General features: G+C 35.5%; 1 protein-coding gene and 1 non-coding gene across 2 annotated transcripts; one reads left to right on the top strand and one right to left on the bottom strand.

Moving 5' to 3' along the window:
- Positions 1 to 759: 759 nt before the first annotated feature.
- LOC127743041 (small nucleolar RNA R71) lies at positions 760 to 866 on the top strand. The gene has a single exon (XR_008004362.1). It is a non-coding gene; the product is annotated as a small nucleolar RNA R71 (small nucleolar RNA).
- A 16,503-nt stretch (positions 867 to 17,369) lies between these two features.
- Positions 17,370 to 20,853, bottom strand: LOC107483620 (26S proteasome regulatory subunit 6B homolog). The gene is made up of 6 exons (XM_016104237.3): positions 20,217 to 20,853; positions 19,065 to 19,295; positions 18,622 to 18,780; positions 18,307 to 18,459; positions 17,860 to 17,943; positions 17,370 to 17,706 (listed from the first exon to the last, which is right to left on the bottom strand). Exons 1-6 carry the CDS (start codon positions 20,721 to 20,723, stop codon positions 17,572 to 17,574), a joined length of 1,269 nt encoding a protein of 422 aa, XP_015959723.1. The 5' UTR covers positions 20,724 to 20,853; the 3' UTR covers positions 17,370 to 17,571.
- Positions 20,854 to 23,974: the final 3,121 nt, after the last annotated feature.

Raw genomic sequence — 23,974 nt, 5'->3', positions numbered from 1 at the left:
TTCCGTTGCTCTTGCATAAAGGATTGAAGTGTGTCATTCATGTAAGGTTGATTGGGAGGAGGGCCTTGATTACCTTGTGGAGGGTTAGATCTACTATTTGGGTGTTGATACCTCCCTTGAGATTGAGATTGTGGTGGTTGTTGATAGGATTGTTGGTATGGTTGTTGGTATTGTGGTTGACCTTGAGGAGCTTGATGATAGTAGGCTTGTTGGCTTGGGTATGGTTAAGCTTGAGGAGCCTGATTCCACCTTTGATTAGAATTATCCCTCCATCCTTGATTTTGATTCCCTCCATATTGATTAGCTCCTTGATTATAGGTGGACCTTTGTGGGTATGGGTTAGCTACCGCCAATGTAGTGTCCTCTTGGAGTTGAGGGCACTCATCAGTGTAATGGCCACTACAAGCACAAATACTGCATGATATTGATGGTCCTTCTATTCTTGGAGGTTGAGGCAGAGGAGATAGCAAAGCTTGAGGGATTTGTTGCCCTTGAGTGATTTGTCTCAACAAAATTATCATCTCACCGAGGGTATTGGTCAAAATGGCATCTCCAGAAGGAGAAACTCCACTTAAAGCTTTAGGTTGTGGATTCCTTGCCCTTGAGTGTTGAGTGGAGTCAGCCAAATCCGCTATGATCTCCCAAACTTCCTCGGCGGTCATGTTTTTGGTGAGGGATCCTCCACTAGAGGCATCTAGAAGAAGCTTATCTTGGGGATTCATCCCTTGACAAAAATAGCTAATATGCACCAACTCGTCAATACGGTGGTAGGGGCAAACTTCCAATAACTTCTTAAATCTCTCCCAGTACTCATATAGAGTTTCCCCCTCTCTTTGCACAATGCAAGAGATCTCCTTTTGCAGCTTATCTGTTTTCTGAGGTGGGTAGAATTTTTCCAAGAATTCCTTACGCAACAAGTCCCAATTAGAAATCACATCTTCTGGTTGAGTATAAAACAACTCTTTCGCTTTTCCCTCCAAAGAGAAAGGGAAAGCGAAAACCAAAACTGTTGCTTCATCTGCACCGTGTCTTCTCACAGTGGAGCATGTAACTTGAAAGTCCTTTAAATGCTTAGAGGATCTTCCCTGGGTAGTCCATTGTATTTGGAGAGCGAGTTTATCGTGCTGGTCTTGAGCTCAAGATTTAGATCGAAAGCCGGATACTGAATTTGTTGCGGTTGCAAATTGAAATCTGGAGCTCCGGCTTCTCTTAAGGTGATTCGTCGAGGTGGATCCGCCATGGTGCTGTCACCTGATTCACTTAAAGAGAATTTAGCACCCCCCACAGATAACTAGAAGGTTTCCTCTTTAATTGAAGAATGATGGTCACGGGTTGATGGTGATAGTGAATTGGTGTGCTCTTCAAGCAAACCCGATTCACTATCCACAAACGCTAGCCGGCGCTGAGCTTGCCTAATATGAGTTAAAGTTCTTTCTATTTTTGGATCAAAAGGGGCTAAGCTCGGGTCTGAAAGTGACTGTGTCATTCAACTGAGGAGACAATGAAAGCATGCAATTATTAAAAGCAAAGCAAGAATAGGCAAGTAAACAAAAACCAACTTAACAATCAATAACTACTAAGACTAGCTAGATAGAAATGCTATTTACAATTGGTGCCAAGTAGCAAACAAAAAACAAATATTCACACTATTCACATATTTACAACAACCAAAATTATAGCATTCATTGCACTTAAAGTGAGTTTCCGGCAACGGCAGCAAAATTTGATAGTGAGCAAAACCGTCGGCTAGGAATTTTATCTTATGAAGATTTAGCATTGTAAGTATAGTTCCAAGCCAACAAGCAATGCCCACATCAAATGTGAATTCAAAAATGTCACTATTCAAACCAATTCAATTCCGGGAGTGTTTAGTTCCTGGGTCGTCTTCCAAGGACACTTGAGATCAATGAGTACACAATTCCGGTTGTGGCGATCAAGAGATTTTCAATGAAGAGATAAACATATGAAGAATTAAAAGAACATGCAACATTGTAATAAATGAACTAATGAAGGAATTAAAGAACTACTATGTAATATAGACAAGTAAGGTATAAAACGAAGTAAGGTAAATGTGTATGAAAGAATTAAACATAAAAGGTATCTTGGCTTGGAGTGAGCTAAGGGTCCTTTCCTTGTTGGAACCACATCTATGACAATTTGAATGGATTAATCTCACTTGATTAACCCTCACATCGGAGAGTAAGTTAAATGAGCATAAGTGTTCTTAACCCCACAAATCCTAAATTGCTTGCTAATTGCCTTAGCAACAAATTAGCCTTAGTGGGAACAAGAACAATTAACAACCCAATAATTGACACTAAATGTTGGACATTCCAACTCTAGGAACCCAATTGCTCACTTTTTTCAAGCCAAGAGATAGAAAATTAGCCCCACATCATAATTGACATTTTGTCAAACACTTGGTGGGCAAAAACATTAAACATAGGAAACATGAGAAAATGCTTGAAACTAAAAGCAACAAATGATCTCAATTAACAATAACAACTCAAGAAAGTATGTAACAAACATTAATCATCAAATTCATCAACAAGAAATTAAAATTACAAAAGAGAAGTAAAATTGAACTATAGCTTGAATTATAAGAAAGAGTAAGAACAATGTAGCTATAAAGAGTAGTAACAAAGAGATACTTACAATGGAAGCTAGCAAAATCCAAGATCAAAAATAGAAATGAAACTTGAATGTAAAACCCTAGTATAACACTAATAGAGATTATGAAAAACTTAGAGAAAAACTACACTAAAAGCTTCCTACTACTACTCCTAAGCTAACCTAATGTTGTTCTATGCTATGGTCTTCATTTTTCCTTCAATATGAGCTAAATGGCTTCAGAAATGGGCCTCTAATCCACAAAAATCGCGAGTCACGTGCAATTTTAATGAAAGCATGTGCGGGCACCTGTGCGTACGCACAAACGTGTGCGCACGCACACTCTGCCAAAATCTCTTCCTGTGCGTACGCACACTAGGCGTTGCTCTGAATGGATGCGCGACATGCACGATGCGGCTCACGCGCACGTGTGGATCCGTTTTGATGCCCGTGCGTACGCACACATCGCTGTACTCTTCTCCTTTGATTTTTTCATGCTTCCTTCTCTTTGCATGATCTTCTTCCATTCTTTCCAAGCCATTCCTACCTTATACAACTGAAATTACTCACAAAAAACATGAAGGCATCGAATGGAAGGCAAATGGAATAAAAATTGATCAAATTAGGTACAAAAGAGCATGTTTTCATAATCAAGCACAAATTAGGAGGACAGTTCAAAAGCATGCTATTTGAGGGAATAAGTGCAAGTTTATATGATGAAAAATCCATTTAATTTCAACCAAAAATTATCATCAAATATGGATTCATCAACCGTCCTCTTCTGGTGCACTCTAAGGGTGGTTACTAAAAATTGCTCTTTTTACCTCCTCCATAAAAATAGATCTTCTGAGCCAATGGTTCATGTTAGATGTAACCTTAGGCTCGAAATCTGTGAAAAAAGGTCAAGATCTGCCTGATTAGAAGATGTGAAAATACTTTTAAAGTAGTCCTCAGCCACCTTAGCAATATCATTATTGGTTGTTGCCATATCCCCATTATCCCTCCGCACATGCCATATCTTATTTCTTCTGGTTCTAGATTCAAATTTTCGATGAAAGAAGTTTGTATTTTGGTCTCCTTCCTTCATCCATTTAATTTTAGATTTGTCTTTCCAATAAAGTTCCTCGTCCAAATATGTTTTTTCAAGTCGCTATCCAAGCTCAAATAATTCAGTGTCTCCCATAATATCTGATGTCTATTTTTGTTCTAGAAGAGCAGTAACTTTTACAATCTCTTTTTTAGAATTAGTAGAGCTGTTCCTTTGCCAGAGAACCAATCAGTGTCTAACCAATTTAAACTTCTGAAATAATCTGAACATCGTTGAACCTTCTAGAAGTGAGTTCCAAACCTCGCTGATGATATTATAAATTTATTCTTTACCACACCGGTGGGATTGAAACTTGAATCTCTTCTTTAATCTCTTCGATTGGTAGTTAGTGTCCAAAAGGATAGAGAGTGATTAGAACCTGTCTCTGATAGTCTAAAGACCGTGGGATGAGAGTATAATTGGGACCAAGCTTCATCAACAAGCACTTTGTCAAGCCTTTCCTGAATTAGTTCACCTTCTCGGCGTCTGTTACTCCAAGTAAATGCTCTACTCACCATTTCCAAATCAATCAACGAGTTATCTCCAATACAAAATAAAAAAGATACAATTTATTACTTAAACAAAATAAAATTTAAAAATAAATTGGTACCGTTGCAGTTCACGAGACCTAGTTCCTAAATATTTTTTTAATTTCTAAATTATAAATTCTAACTTTTTAATCTCTCTTAGTCATAAATTATTTTTCTCAGCTGCAGTACCGAACAAATCTCAACCGGTACTGCCGGTCAAAATTTCATTATGTGTGTTTACGTAGAAAACTATGTTTTTTGACTTAGACAAGTTCACTGAGTCCAAATATCATATTTAAATTTTCAAATTATGATTCTAAATTTTTCTAACGATTTTTTCCTATATTTAATTTATTGTTTATTTAATTACGATTTGACCGGATTTTACATTCTACCCACCTTATTTAAAATTTTGCCCTCAAAATTTAGTTGCATCAATTTCTTCAAGGCAAACACAACAGCCGCTAGCCCCAAATCATACGTCGGATATTTTAATCTATGATGTCCAGTTGTCGTGAGGCATAAGCCACACATTCTGATATTGCATCAACACGTAACCTGAACTCTTTAAGAGTGCATCGCAACAAACTTCAAATGGTTCATAGGCTTAGGTAACACGAGTAATGGCATCATAGTTATTTTCTCCTTCAAAAGAAATATTTAAAATTTTTCTCACTGCTGGACATCCACACCAACGATGCATCCTTACTAATTAATTTGCAGAAATTAAAACTTCACAACTCTTCATGATGTCGCGTATGCACAAGTTTTGTCTTTCATGTTCAAAAGTTGTGTTCTAAGAAACCAACATCTCGAGGGTTACATCAAAGGAAATACATGTGCTATCGAATAAGCTTGAGTTGATTTCGAAAGGATACTAAGCTCAAGAGAAGAATGAACAACACGAATGGTAGCTGCGAGAAATTGGGAGGATACCTTGCATTGAGCTTAAGCAAAGTCATAGAAAATAATGGAATGCACTAGAAAGAGAATTAAAGTGCATCTCAAGCGAAGACCTTAAATTAATAATCTTTGATAGAAAGAACAATGCATATAAATCAAATAAGTTTCAGCTGGTTGGAAAGAAGTACAATATCGCGTAAGAAAATAACCCAACACAATAGCAAGTCACCTGCGAGGACTTAAAGATCGCTTGGTTGTATCTTAACAAGCTCAAAAGCTCACTTCAAAAGGTACAAGATTCATACATGGATGCCTGCAGTAAAGAATAAGATCAGGAAGGTAATCACAACATTTTCCAAGAAGGAATTCGAGACAATACTTCCTTAAGCAATCCTCCATAACACTACTCTGATTCACCAACTCGGAGAAGACTGAAATCTCCATAGACCCCACAACACTCATAATATCACTCTGGAGTCTACCTTGATAGATTTTTGGAAAATTGACATAGCTCCTTTAGCTTCCATTCCTTTCAACCTCTTATCTTAATCTTTCAATCTTTTCAATATGTTCGACTCCATAAACTCTCTATTCCCTCACAACATCCCATTGAGTTCCTGAGAATGACTATTTTTGTGACTCTGAATTCTCAAACATAAGTGTTCACAATCTCGTTACGTCTATCAACAACGTAACAGTTCGCATAATTTAGTCTTGATTCGTGTTCAACTGCCAACTTTGGTTTCCAGCTAACTCACTTGAGGTTTCAAACTCACTCGTCATCAAGCATCAGCCAATTCAATCAATTTTATTATTTTGAAAATCTTAATAATTTGACACGTGCTCAACTACATCAACATAGCATCATCATTTCTCATTGTTCCGGTCAATTAGCTAACTTATTGCGATTCACTATCTTATATGTATCAAGCTACTGAAAGCTTAAACCTCCTCTTAAGGACATTTCTTTTCTAAACATAAATGTTCTAATGTACGACATCCCAGACATACTAGATTCACCTCTTCATCTACCAGTCACTCCCTGAAGAACTAACGCCTTAGTTCCAATCTTTAAGGATCACGCGCGACACTGAGATAAGTGTGAGTATGTTTAAAGAGGTACAAATCTCAGGAAGGAAAGAATAAGCTACAATGAGAAGAGTCAAATAAATTTGAAAGCATGCGTAATATCGCAACTAAACAACAACGTGCAGGCACGAGAAAACGTTCCAGAAAGAAAGTCATTTCGTATCTTAATAAGAAATTTGAATCCAGGAACTCCAAAAGAGATAAGAAAAGGGTAGTGGTAAATTAGATCAAAATAACCTCAAACTCAATCAGAAGAGCACAAAGTTCATAAGAATATAAAAGCACGGTTCGAATCACAAGTAATAAGGATGGTCAAAACACCATAAAGTATGCTGGAAGGAAAATTAAACTACAAGAAAGAATCCAGAATCCAAAGAACTATGATAAGAATAGTAGGCATAGAAACGGTTCATGGATCTTGAAATAAAGTTTAGCTGAGTCAAGAAGTACATAGTTCATAGGAAAATGACCAAAGCATTGTTCACAAAATTCAGGAGGAAAATTAGGAACACCGTTATATAACATATTCACAAGGGACGGAAAAACTTAAGGAGGAATGAATTTACTTCTTCAAAAGGAAAATATGAAACCGCAATTTTCAAAAGCAATACTAGAGGTATAAATAATGCACCACGTCAAAATAGATCCAAGTCAAAATAAATCATGCGAAATTTGTAAAATGAGAATTAATTGGACTATGAATAGAAATTTTTAGTCTCAAGAATCTTAAAAGATACTTAGAGCATAATCGTATAAGAATCATGCACAAAATCGCAACAAAGTTGGTAGAAAATCCAGTTGTGTCTAAAATAGATAGTCTAAGGTAAACTTTCTCCATCCATCAAATAAAGAATAAGTGATGCATTGCAAACAAACAATTCAAACTACAATAACGAAGTTCCAAGGTGCTTACAAGGGGATGTATGCTGAATTTGATAATGATCTTATCAAAATTTCAAAAATAGTTGTGGAGATAATCAAGCAAGAGGAGAACTAAGTTAAAATTTCTATCAATAGGGTTAGAAACAAGAACACCAGGAAGAATTTACAAGAAAAGTCATATTGCACCAAAACACGTTTAGAGTTGATCAAGAAATTACATCATCCACATAATGAAACTCAAGATCGACGACAACCTTGTAGAAGAACCAACTAAATTGTTCTTCAAAATATATAGTATAAAACTCTAAGAGAATTTCATAAAATGTGATGTATCACCGTGGAGCAACTTCAAGTCACCTCAAGGGTTTTATAGCTCAATTGGAGGAATGTGAGATCAGCAACTGTGTTGCAAGAATCAAAAGGAGCAACTAAGAGTATGATTAATCAAATTATGCATAAGAAAACTCAAATCATGTTTTAAGAAAAGGCAGTGAAACAGGGAGTTTCAAGATGAGAAAAAGAAGAATAAATGATTTGTCAAATAATGTGGCAAAAATATAGCGCATCTGTCGACATACACTAGTTAAAAGAAATATTTGATGTTTTCCAAAAATTTAAGGATCATTATCGTGATGGAACGAGTTTAATTCAAGACAAGAACACAAAGTTCACAAGCGAAAGTAGATGAAATCAAGGGTTAATGTTTCTAGAGAACCAAAATAATTTATTGCACCAGAACAAATCCAAAATCAAATCAAGGAGTAAGAAATTTTATGAAAAATGCTATAAATAGTGATAAAGATAAACATGTCAAAAGATTCGTGATACAACCAGATACAGAATTAAGTAAGGGCATACATGTATGATAAGATAAAGGGTGGACAATAAGTCAATCACATTCCAAGAAAGAAATAAAGAATAAGGAATCTCAATGCAATTGATAGAAAATGAAATCATTCCAAGCACGAGTAAAGATCATACATCGAAATAGAACCATTCATCAAAATTACATTTCTAAACTCAACGATCCCCATCACTTTTCAATTCGAATTTGTCTTTGATAACTTATTAGTGCTCCCAATACACAAACCCATAGCATTAGGTTGGCCAAACGAGATACCACGATATTTGTACGGTAGACTAATAGAGTTAAATCAGCAGATAGTCATGTGGATAAAGCTCTAACTCTTTTCATATCAACAAAACCAACTACATGACAGACACTCAGAGTATGCAATTGAAGCATCAGTAGTCCATCCCTCGGGCTCACGAGGACGAACTGCTCTGATACCATAATGTAACACCCTAATATTCAAATTCTAATGCTCGAGCCATAAGTCAATGATATTAAGGTGGTACGACTCAAGGTGTATTATAATATATAAACATATATATAAGTTGAAAGGAAGAAGCCTAAAAATGAGTAAAATAAAATCACGAAACGAAACACTCTCATATCGATAAACAAAAGATAAAATATATTCGGATAGCAAAACAAGATAACTAACTAACGCACGCACGCACGCACGCACATATAGACATAAGTATAATAGCCACTAGTCATGACCTGCGAAGTTTAGGCGTACGTGAATACAGAAATAAAATCAGTTTGACAACAATATTTCCTATATCTCCCAAAATATACATCAAGGTCTTTATAGAAAAGTTTTCCAAATGATAAATACATATAAGTAAGTTTTTCAAAATAAATATGGAGAGATTCTAAGTAAAAGTAAATCAGGAGTCCAACGATCTTCGCCATCTTTCAGATGAATCACAACTCACTGCTGAGCTCCAGGACCTACATCTGAAAAACAAGAGATATATACGGAATGAGAACTCCTGACCCATGGTTTTTCGGTACCGTAAAAGTTCCAAATAAATACAATGCACTATAATAGGAACTCATTAAGCATCCTAAACTTTCTTTCCTCAAATATTCATCTTAGGTCCTCACTAAACCATAGATAGGCAACTGTCATAAGGGAATACTAAATATAATTCATCTTTCCCAACTATCCAACATAATGAAACCCGAATCATAAAAAGAACCATCACCAGCTAGTTTGTCTCTTCAATTCTATATCAATACCTCATATCTTCACCTGGAGCAAGTGAAATCACTTTACTGCATCTACCCAGGGAGCTCAAATCATCTCATTCAATATTCATCATTGTTAATCAATCATCTCATCATTTTATTTCAATAAGGACAGCCCTCAACATCAACTGACACCAGCATGAGGGACCTCTCAATTGTCCAAACACAAGCGATGTACACAAGTAAAACACAAGTAGATTCAAGTAAGGCAAATAGCACATAAGCACATAGTATGGCATATTCAATTAAGCACACCAAATACAAATAAACAAATCCAAACAAACCAAACATATGCAAATGATGCATGCCTGCCCTATGGCTGATGATATCATCTGTCGGTTATATAGCCAACGCGACTGGTGCACGGAATTGGGATTCACACTTTTCACAACTCCGATACAACTAACTAGCAAGTGCAATGGGTCGTCCAAGTAATAAAACCTTACGCGAGTAAGGGTCGATCCCACGGAGATTGCCGGCTTGAAGCAAGCTATGGTCATCTTGTAAATCTTAGTCAGGCGAATTCAATTGGTTATGAGTTTTGATAATTGAAAGATAAATAAAACTTAAATTAAAATAAAGATACTTATATAATTCATTGGTGGGATTTTCAGATAAGCGTTTGGAGATGCTTTGTTGCTTCTAACCCTCTGCTTTCCTATTGTCTTCATCCAATCATGCGTGCTCCCTTCCATGGCAAGCTGTATGTTCCTCTCAGTGAAAATGGTGCAGCTACGGTTTCTGTACGGCTAATCAACTGTCGGATTTCTCGTCTCGGATGAAAAATACTAGGCACAACTACCGCATGGCTAATCATCTGTCGGTTCTCACTTGTGTCAGAATATGATCTCTCTATCCTTTTGCACACTGTCACTGTGCCCAACATTCGTGAGTTTGAAGCTCATTACAGTCACCCCTTCTCAGATCCTACTCAGAATACCACAGACATGGTTTAGACTTTTCGGATCTCAAGAATGCTGCCACTTAGTTCTAGCCTATACCACGAAGGTTCTAACCTCATGGACTCGGTCCGTGGATCAGAGACCCAAGAGATTATACTTTGGCTGTCGTCCAATGACTACGTTGAACATCATGTAGACCGCTTGTGGTTGTCAAGTACGCGGATCTTGGCTAAGCGAGTAACGAAGATAGTGGGTGATTGTCACGGATCACCCCTTCATTCTGACTTAACTGAATTAAGTACGAGAGTATATCTTGGAGAAGAAATAAGCGTGAATTGAAAGAGAAACAATAGTACTTGCATTAATTTATGAAGAACAGTAGAGCTCCGCACTTTAATCTATGAGGTGTAGAAACTCCACCGTTGAAAAATACACAAGAGAAAATAGCCTAGGCATGGCCGTGAGGCCAGCCAAGCATAAAGTTGATCAAAAGATCGAAAAGTCTAAAAGTCCCCCTTAAACAATAGTAAAAAGTGCTATTTATACTAAACTAGTTACTAGGGATTACAGAAAATAAGTAACTAAGTGCAGATAGTGCAGAAATCCACTTCCGGGGCTCACTTGGTGTGTGTTTAGGCTGAGCATTGAGCTTTATATGTGCATAGGCCTTTTCTGGAGTTAAATGCCAGCTTGGATGCCAGTTTGGGCGTTTAACTCCAGCTCTAGTGCCAGTTCCGGCATTTTACGCTAGAAAATGGTCTCTGGTGGGTGTTTTAACGCCAGTTTGGGCCATCAAATCTCGGAAAAAGTATGAACTATTATATATTGCTGGAAAGCCCAAGATGTCTACTTTCTAACTCAATTGAGATCGCACTCATTGAACTTTTGTAGCTCCAGAAAAACGCATTTGAGTGCAGGGAGGTCAGAATCCAACAGCATCTGCAGTCCTTTCTCAGCCTCTGAATAAGATTTTTGCTCAGGTCCCTCAAGTTCGGCCAGAAAATACTTGAAATTATAGAAAAACACACAAACTCATAGTAAAGTTCAGAAATGTGATTTTTGCATAAAAATTAATAAAAATATAATAAAAAGTAAATAAAACATACTAAAAACTATGTAAAAACAATGCCAAAAAACGTATAAATTATCCACTCATCAGCGACATGTCCTGGTAGCTAACCATTGGACAGTCCCTATGAGCGTGCATCCCTATGTATATATATCCATGGGGGAGAGCTCATCCGGAAAGGTATAAGTGTCCGGCCACACTTACGACGCAGGATCAACAGAATCTCAGATCTCAACCTGGAGCAAGTGGAGCTGACCCACTGCATCTACCTAAGGAAATCCGAAACTCAGATAATTTTTCAAATCTCAAATCATTCTCTACTGGGAGCAAGTGGGGGCTAACCACTGCATCTACCCCAGGAGACTCAGACCAAACCCGAAGCAAGTGGATCATCACCACTGCGCCTACCCAGGCAGGTATATTAAATTCAGAATCAAGCTCAGATAATAATCTCATATTCATTATCATTCTCATTCTCATCATCAATCACATAATCACCATCATTCTTATCATCAATCTCGTAATCACCATCATTCTCATTAGCAATCTGACAATCATCATCATTCTCATTAGCAATCTCACAATCATCATCATTCTCACTTAGCATCTTATTCTTTTCTCTTAGTTTTACTAACTCAACTCATTTGGATTTATCCCTAACTCTTCCATCCTTAATTCCACCAGCTCTAGGCTCGTATCGAAGTTTATAAAGGTTTAGGTGATGAAAAGAATGGTTGAAAGCTACAAAAATATATTTTTCCAAATTCTGGGAGGTGTGTGTACACATACATGTGGTGCGCGTACGCACAGGTTCAAAGTGGGGTATCCGCGTACGCATGCATAGTGTGGCATACACATGACCCTAATTTTGGACCATTCTGCGTACGAATGCAGTGTCCGCGTACGTAGAGGCACTTGGCAGAAGCCAATGCCCGCGTACGCATGTTAAAGGCCGTGTATGCATCCATATCAGAAAACAGAAAATATGATGTTACAAAAATCAACTTTTCAGTCCAATTTTCAAAACTTCATAACTTTTTTTCACAAAATTCTTTTTTCAACCATTCTCAAACTGTTGGAAAGATCGATAATTGAATTTTCATAAAAATCTAATTTTGAAAGTTTTTCAACTCCGAGGACTGAGTTACAACCCGCCAAAGTTTGCCAAAAATATGTTTTTACCAAAAACATACATTTACCAATTTTCCAATGATTCACTAGCCTCAATCATTTTAACCAACATAATGAATCCAAACCATCTCAAGTTACATATTCACACACAACCAATTCCAAACCTACTCCTTTTACACATTCTAACTCAAATACATCCATTCCACATTTCAAAAATCTCATTTTCTACTATTTCATCAATTAATCAAATTCTCATACATTGCATACCAATTCTTCATTCAATCTCATACATTATCACACAATTCAATCATCACTAATCGTCCTTACCTTTTTCCGGCCTTCGGCCCAAAATTCACGGCCTCTGGCCCAAAATTAACAATTTCAATGCATATTCCACAAACCAATAGTCATTATCCAATTTATCAAATTTCTCAACACACCAAACATGCAAATTCACACAATTCTCAATCCAATCATTAATTTACACAACATATTAACTTACATATTGATACCAACCATTTACACAATCTAAACCTAATTCTAGGGGCATCTAACCTAGGAATTCTCATCACACTACACGGTACTAAAATGAAACTTAAACCGTACCTTAATGATGACGATTCATACCCAAACACATAATAACTCAAGCTTCCAAGTCTCTCCATCATTACCAATAAGATTTAGCCACCAACACCTTATTCCAAGTGCTCTAAATACATCCAACAACACTAACATAACTAATTTCGAATTTAAGAAGGAAAATTGAAATTGGGCAGAGGAAAATGGTATACTCACCATAATACCTAGATAGAATCGAAGATGGTGAGTAGAGTGACGCGTAGCTGCAAACGGCTCGTCAATCGAAGCTTCGGATCAAAAGTTATGGTGGTTTGAAGTTTGATGGGGTTAGGATTTTCTCTCTTCTTCTTCTCTTCTCCATTTCAGCGCCTCACTCTCTTTCTCTAGGGTTAATGAGCTGAAATGCTCATAACTAAAGTTTATATATGTTAGATCTTTGGCCCACTTGGGCCTAGTTCACTTGGTTTAGCCCGTTGGCCCAATTTTGGGCGAAAACCTTTAAGATTAGCGTTTTAAATCGCGCTTTAAATATTTTTTTACTTTCTAAATCATAAATTCTAAATTTTTAATCTCTCTCACTCATAAATTATTTTTCTCAGCTGTAATACCGGACAGATCTCAGCTGGTACTGCCAGTCAAACTTCCATTATGCGTTTTTATGCATAAAACTATGTTTTCTGGCTCAGACAAATTCACTGAGTGCAAATATCATATTTAAATTTTTAAATTATGATTCTAAATTTTTTTAACCATTTTTGTCCCTATTTAATTTATTATTTATTTAATTACAATTTAACCGGGTTTTACACTAAGCTTAATTTTTGTGAGCCAAGTTTGAGCTTAGTCTAGCTCGACTCAACTTGGCTCATTTTCAGCCCTAGTCTCAACCTCCACATCGTTGAAATCGGAACAGGTCATAATCCACTGTGCTCACATACATTCCATTTTCTTATGCTTCTAATTTCTTAACTCTGTCACCTTCAAACTCTTTCTCTCTCTGGTTTCTTTTTTTCTGATAAAAACATCGTCGTATTCCTATACAGGTTCCCTGAGATATGGTACTCATGGCGCCATCAGATGATTGTCCTTGCCAATGCAGGTTTCAGAGCCATTGCCCCTGATTTCAGAGGCTATGGCCTCTCTCGCCAAACGCCAACTTCTCTCATCTTCTCACTAACCTCCTTACAATTCTCGATTCTCTTGCTATTCCCAAGGTAATGCATGGTGATCTTATTGCAAAAGCGGAGGAGGTGAGGGAAGAGATTAGAGTTTTCGTGTTAGGGGTGAAGAGGTGAGCATTTTTCGTTTAATGTGACATCATACATTTCACGTTTGGATGTTTTTTGTCAAATTTTAAAAATTTTCGGAGATCATTTTATCAATAACAAAGGTCAGGTACAATTTTGTCAGCCCCAGAATTTTCGAGTACCGATTTGTTATTTATCTCAAAAAATAATAACCACAAGTTGATAGTCAGAGGTTGAGAGGTTACTACAAGAGTTCAATTAGTAATATTAAAGCCTAACCAACTTGGGTTAGTCAACTGGTCAACTCACTCATTCATTTAAGCAAGTGTCAGAGGTTCAAGTCCCGTCTTGTGTATGCAACAATCTAGTAGCCAGCGGCAGACCCTTGGATAGAGCTCAGATCCACAACGAATTAGTCCTTAGCCTATTAGGCTAAGAGATACCATGGTCAACTAAAAGAAAAAAGTAATAGTAAAGCCTATTTAATTCCAACATATTATCAAAAATCAAATTAAGAATTTATGGATCAAAGTGTCTTCATCCTTGGCGTTTATATTTGTACTCCCAACGTTGTTTAAGTCACTATTACCCTAATATTTTCAAAGGAAAAACAACCATTTGTACCCATGAACTTTACGAACGCTGACAAAAGTACCCATTAAAGAAGGAAATTAACGTTGTATCCATCAAAGATGGATTCCGTACGACAAAAGTAGCCAAATCCTAAATTTATGCTGACTTTTTAATAAAATTATAGAATTACCCCACCATTATCTTCAACCACTCCTCTCTTCTTTCCCAAATCTCAAATACCTCCATTGCCTAAAAACCCTAATCTCAATACCTAAAAATCCTAAATTATCATTTTTCTAACCCTAATCTCAATACCCCTTTCAACAAATTTCAACCCTCTCTTTATTCTTTTCAACACGTGTTGATGGTGTATTGAGTTTGTGCTTCCACCACTGCCGCCGGCAGAGCCTTCTCCTCCTCCTGTTGTAACTTTCGGCTGAGAGCAGTTTTGGAAGAGGTAGTCTCCCGATGAGTTGGCACCGTAATCATGATGATGATCGGCGAAGGAGTGTCTACCGAGGAAGTTCTCGAGTTTGGGTTGTTGGTGATGGTGGTGGTGGTTGTTGTCAACATTATTATTGTTGTTGCATGAAGTTTTCAATTGCAGGTTTTGGTTGATGTAGTTATTCTCCTTCCAATCTATGATGATAAAGAAAAATTAAAAAAAAAGAGTAATTTATAATAATAATAATAATAATAGAGAAATTAAAAGAGAAAAGAAATTAATAAACCTTGTTGAGTAGAAAGGTGATGATGATTGTTGAAGGGTTCTTGATAGATGGGAAAAGGAGGGAGGTTGAGAGTAGTAGCGGCATGAGTGGAAGGAGTGAGATCGAAGTAGTTTTCATCATCAGCAACAGTTACATCATCTTGTGCAGTGGGATTGAATAGCCCAAAATGAGTTTGATGATGATGAGTAGTAGTAGTGTGTTGTTCTTGAGGGGAGAGAGAGAGAAACCAGCAAGTTCATTGAAGCCATAGAAGAAGAAGAAAGGTTAAATTGTCGAATAAAGAGAGGGTTGAAATTTGTTGAAAGGGGTATTAAGATTAGGGTTAAGTAAATGATAATTTGGGGTTTTTAGGTATTGAAATTAGGGTTTTTAGGAAATGGAGGTGTTTGAAATTTGGGAAAGAAGAGAGGAGAGGTTAAAGATAATAGTGGGGGTAATTCTGGAATTTTATTAAAAAGTCAACATAAATTTAAGATTTGGCTACTTTTGTCGTACGGAATCTATTTTTGATGGATACGTTAGTTTCCTTCTTTAATAGGTACTTTTGTCAGTGTTCGTAAAGTTCATGAGTACAAATAGTTATTTTTCCTATTTTCAAACTATCATGATGCTCCTTTTAAGGTAAAAACAATTTTTTGTCAACATTTTTCAGCATAATTACCAAAAAGGATAACGTTATTCATGAGGTTTTGAAGTGTTAGATGTAAAATTGAGGTAAATTGGATAAACGCAAATGCTGATCACAAAAAGTATATACTTATTTATTTTTCCTTAAAGAATCTAGGTTTTGAAGTTGGTAGTCCTTCCTAAAATAATTATGAAATGAACTCTGTTCCAATTTTTCCCAAACTGTAAAGTGACCAATAGCCTTCCTGTGGAGATGATTATTAGTTCTAAGCCAAGAATCTTTACTAAAAGCTTTTTCTTGAAGAATTAACGACCAACTAACTTTCATTTTTGCTATCTTAACACCATCATTTGGAGTAAACAACATCACTTTTGGATACAGGTTGCCTTGTCCGTTTTGAAAATAGACAGGGACTGGTTTGAGTAAACCTCTCGTCATTTGACATGCCGCACTCGACACAAGTACATATATAATATATCACATGATGAATAAAACACTCATGATTTGATTTTAATCCAAGTCATTTGTATAAGATCTGAAGGTTCAAATTTATTCCTCTTAATCTCATATATGTTTCTCACTGAATATTTTTCCATATCTAATGAGAAAAGTAGACTTATAAGAGAACAAGATTAAATCCAAACCATATAATCTCATTTATACAAAATCTTAGAACCTAGATTTACTCCTCTCAATTCGTATATGCCTAATTTTTGCACTAGATACATCTCCATGTATCCAGCAAAAGCTAAATGAGCTTATATGGAATTGATGTGAGATTTACAAATTTCTAGGGCTAAAATGTTATAATTTAATTGATCGTATAATTTTCTTTTTTAAAAAAATAAAGCACTACCAATTGTACTTAGATTTGCTTGGATTTGTGTGAGAATAAATTTTATCAATTTTCTCGTTAAATATAACATCTTATTATACATCTGTAACATGCTTTTTTTGGTTCATTTTTAGAGAAAAGAAAAAAACTTGGTAAAAAACCATAATTAACAATAATTGAAAAAAAAACATTTGAAGATCAAAAATCTAATTTATGACTCATTATAGAAAAGATTATTTTTATTGTTGAAAGCTTGGTACGTTGATTACGTTGGAATAGAAAACCATTAGAAATTTCTAATTTCTTTTGTCACAATATGCTTAAACAAATAAGCTAATTTTAATACCTCAACTTAGCAACCCCCAAAATTGAGGATCAGCGACTTTTCAGTGCTACTGCATAGGCAAGTGGTCCAAGAATTTGGTTGAGCTTTATGAAAGAAAAACAACCTGTGGCTACATGGGCATGCATGTTGATTACTAAAAACTATAATTAGTTTTTAAATTGTCCCATTAACAAACATATTTAGCACTACATGCTATCAATTATCAAATGTTTAAGAGAGTTTACAGACACAATATGAACAAGTTGTAGCATAAAGTCGTCGGAAATAAATAAAAATATTCTTCAAATGTAAAAACTGGAGTCTTGGAAATAATGGTCCACCCCCAACATCACTTGTAAAATTCGAAGTCAGTATCGGGCTTCTTCACGTTCGTCCTATAACCCTTCTCAAAGTCCTTTGGCAATATGACGTATCTGTTCTTGCGAACAGCATGCATGCCTGCTTCTTGACAGATTGCTGCTATCTGCAGCCACAAACAATCATCACAATTAAATGCAATTCATGTAATGCAAAGAACTGATGCTATGGTATAGTATAATGTACTTGTATAAAAACAATTAGAATCATAGAAAAAAAATTAAAAAAAAAAAGGAAAGAGAATAGGATATGATCAAACCTCGGCAGCACTAATTTTATCAGGTCGTGAAACATAATCTTCCAGGTCCACCTCATCACTTAAGTTCATTTTAGCCGTGCATACCTGTCAAGAGAGAAAAACACATTAAATAATTGGCTAGCAAGTGCTAATCATAAACCTATTATTCACTATCGAAGACAATGCAAGTCCAACCAAGACTATGCTCAGAGAAATTGCATGAGGAAAGTTGCTATTTTTTTTTTTGGGGTATACATGCTTTTGGGCTAATCCCCACCGGAAATCAGCGTCAAATAAGTAATGCTACGGAGGTTTAATATTTTCTTTATAGTAGCTACTAGGTTTTATCAGTTCAGTCCACAAAACAACTGAAAGTTCTAAATAGTAAAATATAAAATGTTCCTTTGACTGTACACTGAATCCAACTTGCTATAAAAATGTAACAAATAGAATTTCCAAAAAACTAACCTGAAATACAAGCCTCTTTTGGCGTCTATCAGGCAAAGGAAACTCAATTTTGCGATCAAGCCTTCCAGGACGCAAGAGAGCAGGATCCAAAGTGTCAGCTCGGTTAGTTGCCATAATCACTTTAACATTCACAGTTTGGTCAAAACCATCCATCTGAAAAATATAGAAGGCAATAAAACAGGATCAGATAACATTTAAAAACAGAGTAGATATTCAAGTTCAAAGTACAATAACACACTAAGTAACTCTTGCAACCAAGCAGAGCCCAGTAAATAGCCACATAGAACACCTTATAGAATATATTTTTATTATTACCTGATTCAAAAGCTCCATAAGAATACGTTGTACTTCTCTATCAGCACCAGTTTGGGCATCAAACCTAGCAGTAGCTATCGCATCAACCTCATCAATAAATATAATAGCAGGAGCATTCTCTTTTGCAAGACGAAATACATCACGAACCATCCTTGGACCCTGAAAATATAGCAGATAATATTTCAAGATATTGCAGTACAACATGGCTAAACAATTAGGTCCTAATTTCTCATAATACATGTAATTATGTATAATCATGGACAGGAAACAACTGATTATAACAGAACTACTAAACAACAGAACAAAATAACCACATGAATAAAGAATGGGGTTCCCATAATACTCAAAATCAAATAGTGACAAATAACAAATTAGTCACAATCTTACAAGCATCGCTAAAAGACTTCAGATGCAGATGACTTTGAGGAAAAAGAAATTCATACCTCACCAAGATATTTTTGAACAAACTCAGATCCCACAACCCTAATGAATGCTGCAGTAGTATGATTAGCAACAGCCTTGGCAAGCATTGTTTTTCCAGTTCCTGGGGGTCCATAGAGTAGAACACCTCGAGGGGGATCAATACCAATTTGTTTGTATAGCTCATGGTGTGTAAGGGGCAGCTCCACAGCCTCACGAATTTCCTGCTTTTGGATATCACATCCTCCAATATCCTAAAAAATATTTAAACCAGATTAAGTGGGACACAAACATTTCATGAACAAAAATAGCTTGAAATAATGACAAATTGATAATTGATAATGCATACTAAACAGAAGAACAAACAGACATCAGAAAAACCAACTGCTCAAACTTGTTTGTACTCTTCATTGGCTCAACTAAAATAAATTATATTGCAGAAGTTATATTTCACAAACTTCATAGTTCAAAATGCATAGAACCAAGCCAAAATAAGTCTGGTTCTTCCTTAATAAGTCTCATCCAGTGTGTCTTACATTTCACGAGCTTATTAGAAGCAAATTTGTATGTTCCACATTTCTGAACCACACTCTCTTTGCTAGTATTCCCAAACATGGCAATTGGCATATAATGATGGGATAGACATCTAAGGGTTTGGATTATTAGCGTATTGCTGCTATTTGGTACTCTCAACTCAGTCTCAAACAGAACAAAAGAAACAGAGAAAGGAGACTCGCAAATATAAATATTAGAATGCGAAAATTCCAAATGTCAGAACAAAAAATGGAATCGCAGTAGTAGCATGTAAGACATACCGATTTACGCCAAACTGACATCTTCCTCACAATAATCATACTCTCTCTAGGTGCAAGTATTTCTAAATAAACCTCAATTGAAAGCAACTAGAAAATTTTAATCACAATCATAAAAAAATAGAAGCGAAAATCCCTAACTTCCAACTTTCTACTCTCTTCACGTTAAGCAAGAGGGGGAACAAAAAACCGAAAACCTAACCAATGAAACAATTTAATATTTATAGCATCTCCGTCACTGCAAACCAGCCCATACTGCAGTATCCATATTCTTTAACCAAAACCCTAACATTTTATTTTGGCACTCTTTCTAAACCAAAGCAAAACCCTAATCAGAGAAGGAGAAGAAAAAGAAACGCTTACATTGTAAGTGACGTCGGGCTTCTCAGATTGGCTAAGTAGCGAGATGCTGGAATCAGCCTCAGGAGGAAGCACGTCAACAAGCGCGTTGGAGTGACGGTGAAGAGCCACAGAAGCTGAAGGCTTCAACAACTCTCTGTTGATCGTGCTGAGAATCCTCACGTAGTAGTTGGATCCAGTTGTAGATCCAACGATACCGTTATTCCTATCAACCATCTCCATGAACTGTCCAATAACTAGCGGCACCGATTGGATCCGCTTCACTTCTTCCTGAGCCCTAAGGAGCTCGCGCTTCAGATTCTTCTGCTCGTCCTTGACGTACTCTTCTTGGATGTCGATGAACTCCAGCTGGCGCTGCAGAGTCTTGAGGCGGCTGTAGAGGTCGTCTTCGTCGGAGGCGGCGGAGTCTATGCCGTAACCGCCCAGGAGGTAGTCGGATTTTGATGATGGGAGAGACGGTGGTGGCTCTGAAGAGGGTTTAGGTTCGAGAACCATCGCGGAGGAACCCATAGTGGAGTTTGCGTTGTCGATTAGAGAGAGAGAAGGGATTGTATTGGATTGGAGTGAAAAGAGAATGGAGAATTTGGGGGAGAAGGGTTTCGTTCGGTGCTATGTTTTTGTGGTTTCTTGTTGCGGGAGCAAAAGAGATGAGAAGACGAATATGACCCTACTGATCTTTTCGTTTTGGGCTATCGGATGAGAACTGATCATTTGGGCCTGGCCTGTTTTTGGAAACTTCAAGAATTGAAGGAAAGTTAGAAAAAGTGAACCAAAATACCGACCAAAAAAAATAAGTGAACCAAAACATAAAAAAAAACAAAAACAAAAAAAAAGGGATATTTTATCTTAGAGTTGAATTATTATTTTAAATATTAATTTAATCTCTAATTAAAATCTACTATATTAAACCTACTGGTTTTAAAAAGAAAAACGATTTCATTGATTAATAGAATTGGTTGTATGATTTTTTATCAATTAGCTAGATAAATCAATTAATTTGGTAATCAAAAGGAAATTAAGTATTGTTTATATTGTTTCCTAGATTCTTTATTATTTTAAGAAAACGTAATTACAAAAACTTATATATAACTGAGTTAACCTTTGGATCTGAGATTAGCGAGTTACATTTATTTAATTTTTAACTTTTCAATTGCTATAATTTAATTTTTTAAGTTTAAAAAGATACACTAATAATTTCTCATGTATTTTCTGTCATTAAAATTCAACATTGTTACTAATGTGACTCAAGTCTTATTATATTGGACATATTAAAATAACGTCATACATGTTTTGGCGTTAAAAAAGCATTAAATAACACCAATTGAAGATTTGAACAATTTTGTCATAACCAAGTTCTTTGTCTAACTCTCAAATGGCATCATTAAATGCATTTTTTAACGCCAAAATGCATATAACGTCATTTGAATATGTCCAAGGATGGTAAAGCTTGTGGCAGATCACTAACAACGTTGAGTTTCAATAACAAAAAATACATGAAAAATTATATTAGTACATTTATTTAAATCTAAAAGACTAAATTATAACAATTAAAAAATCAAAAACTAACTCATCATTCTTAAATAACAAAATGAGACTTAACTCTATATAACTAACACAAAACAATATGTAACTCCATATAACTAAGTATTTAGGATATCAAGTTTCAAGGGTACATAACATTGCTATATCATTTATTATGTATTTATATATGTAATAAATATGGTTTACATATTGTTACGTAGTATTTTTTTCATACATATACTTGTGACAATATTTGTTCTATTTGGTTTTCTGTTCAACTATAATAAATAAATTAATAATTTTTGAGTTCGTTTACGATTTTAATTTCAGAAGCAGAAATAATTTTTTTATTAAGGTTATGTATCATAAATGAATAATCAAAATTTGATGTGTTTACATAAAATTGATATGAATTATTTAGAATTAACTTACTAATCTACTTCTGGTCACATCAGTGCGTATCAATGTCTTTCTATAGGAAACTTGTGGATTGTACTTGCTTGAGGATAGTTTAAATTGTTAGTCTCCATCCTAAATTTATCTCAATGTTATCTAGAAATAAAATTTATGAATAAATGCATAAATTAAGTGTCACATTACCTATTGTCAGATATTTCTTCTTTTTCAGAATTGTCTTTGCTCAACTTAATGATTGAATTGCTTTCATCACACATAATTATTGGATTGTTAGGGTTATTACTCTCCATTGTTGAATCTTCATCCTCATCTGATGAGTCTTGAAGCTCGGATGGTTCAGACGCGGACAGTATCATAATATCAGGTGAGGAGGCATCATTGTTGCTGCTATAATCTAGATGAAATGCTCTTTTTATATTATGCAGTGTATTTTGGTCCAATCGATCCCGCACATAAAACTTTTATCAGGAAAAATTTTAATTGGTTGGTTCATTTCATTGAAAAGTGAAATGAAAAATATCCCGAAACCTGCATAGGTAAACTGTATAGTATTCCTTCTCTCGGTAAAATAAAAATCCCTAATCAGCTCGAATGAACCCTTAGTTATAGTCTTCTGTTTATTTTTACTTTCTATATCCAACACTAAGCAATTATCCCACTCATTAATTGCGTAGCATGAGGACCCTAATTCGTGCCCATAAATTGCTTCAAAACACGGTGGTAGAGTTCTATCTCCCTATATTACATGTTACAGTTCAAATTAAATACTGCAACTCACATGCTATTTACGATACATGACATAATAATACATATATTTGGTTATCTGTCCGTTGTATAGTCGAAACCTCAGAGTTGCTTCTTTTCCTTTTATCCAGTGTTCTTGGGTTTCCAGAAACCTCCTAAGAGCATATAACAACACCATCATAAGTTAGTGAGACTTCAATTATTTGCAGCGTAAGAAATGGACCTGTGCCGACTTAAGTAAATAGTCATCTTAAAATCAACTATTCTTTTGATGGGTATTTATTTTTAATTACTTAAAATCATTTTTGTTTGTCAATATCTCTATGAAGTTAGCTTTCTTTTCATACTGATCTCAAAACAGAGTTTGGCCATTTAATTTGAAGGATTTGTTCCAAAATGTGGGATAAGAGGACTCGCAATTTTACTAATTTAGAATAATAAGTTTCTATGTCATGTACCAATAACTGAGTGTTAGTTGATGTTCAATTTTTTTATACACATGCAAATCAAGTATCAATCAGGATTTAGATTTTTACCTGTTGGCATCATTCTTATCTGCATGCACCGCCATCCAATTTTATGATGTTGCTAATTGCGTTCTCAACACTAAAGAATAGACCAACGATTTTTTCTCTTAATACAAAATATTGTATTAGAATAATTAATAAAAAAAGGAATTTTTTGTTTCTTTTTGTGTTAAGAGAGACGGTTAGAAGTTTTAGAGAGAGGAACATTTCACATGGATGGTGTAAATAGGAGTGTTCGCGGATCGGATCGGATCGGATATGGCCGAAAATTCGATTCGATCCACACAATTTCCATCGGATCAAATCGGATACAATATTCGCATTTTTGAGTGTCAGATCCGATCCGCACATTTGCGGATCGGATCGGATCGAATTGCGTTATTCGCATGATTAAGCTCATTTTTTAATTATATTTTTATGTAAAAAAATTCAATAAAAATGTTTCTTTCACACTTTTAAACCTATTTGTTTCTAAAATAATTTTAATCAAATTTTTTCTAAATAACAAAAATAAAATAATACAATATATAAATAACAAGTTTAACAACTACT

This window comes from Arachis duranensis, chromosome 1, assembly GCF_000817695.3.
Source record: "Arachis duranensis cultivar V14167 chromosome 1, aradu.V14167.gnm2.J7QH, whole genome shotgun sequence".
In the NCBI taxonomy this organism is placed as follows: domain Eukaryota; kingdom Viridiplantae; phylum Streptophyta; class Magnoliopsida; order Fabales; family Fabaceae; genus Arachis; species Arachis duranensis.
Note: the sequence above shows the minus strand (reverse complement) of the source record. Positions and strands in the feature narration are given on the sequence as shown.

What these genes read in the sequence shown, in the direction of transcription:
- LOC107483620 (XM_016104237.3), bottom strand. Translation starts at nt 20,723, where the DNA reads ATGGGTTCCTCCGCGATGGTTCTCGAACCTAAACCCTCTTCAGAGCCA. An exon ending in AGCCCGACGTCACTTACAAT is followed by an intron (nt 19,296 to 20,216) that starts GTAAGCGTTTCT and finishes AATATTTTTTAG; the next exon opens with GATATTGGAGGATGTGATAT. An exon ending in AAAAGAGGCTTGTATTTCAG is followed by an intron (nt 17,944 to 18,306) that starts GTTAGTTTTTTG and finishes CTCTCTTGACAG; the next exon opens with GTATGCACGGCTAAAATGAA.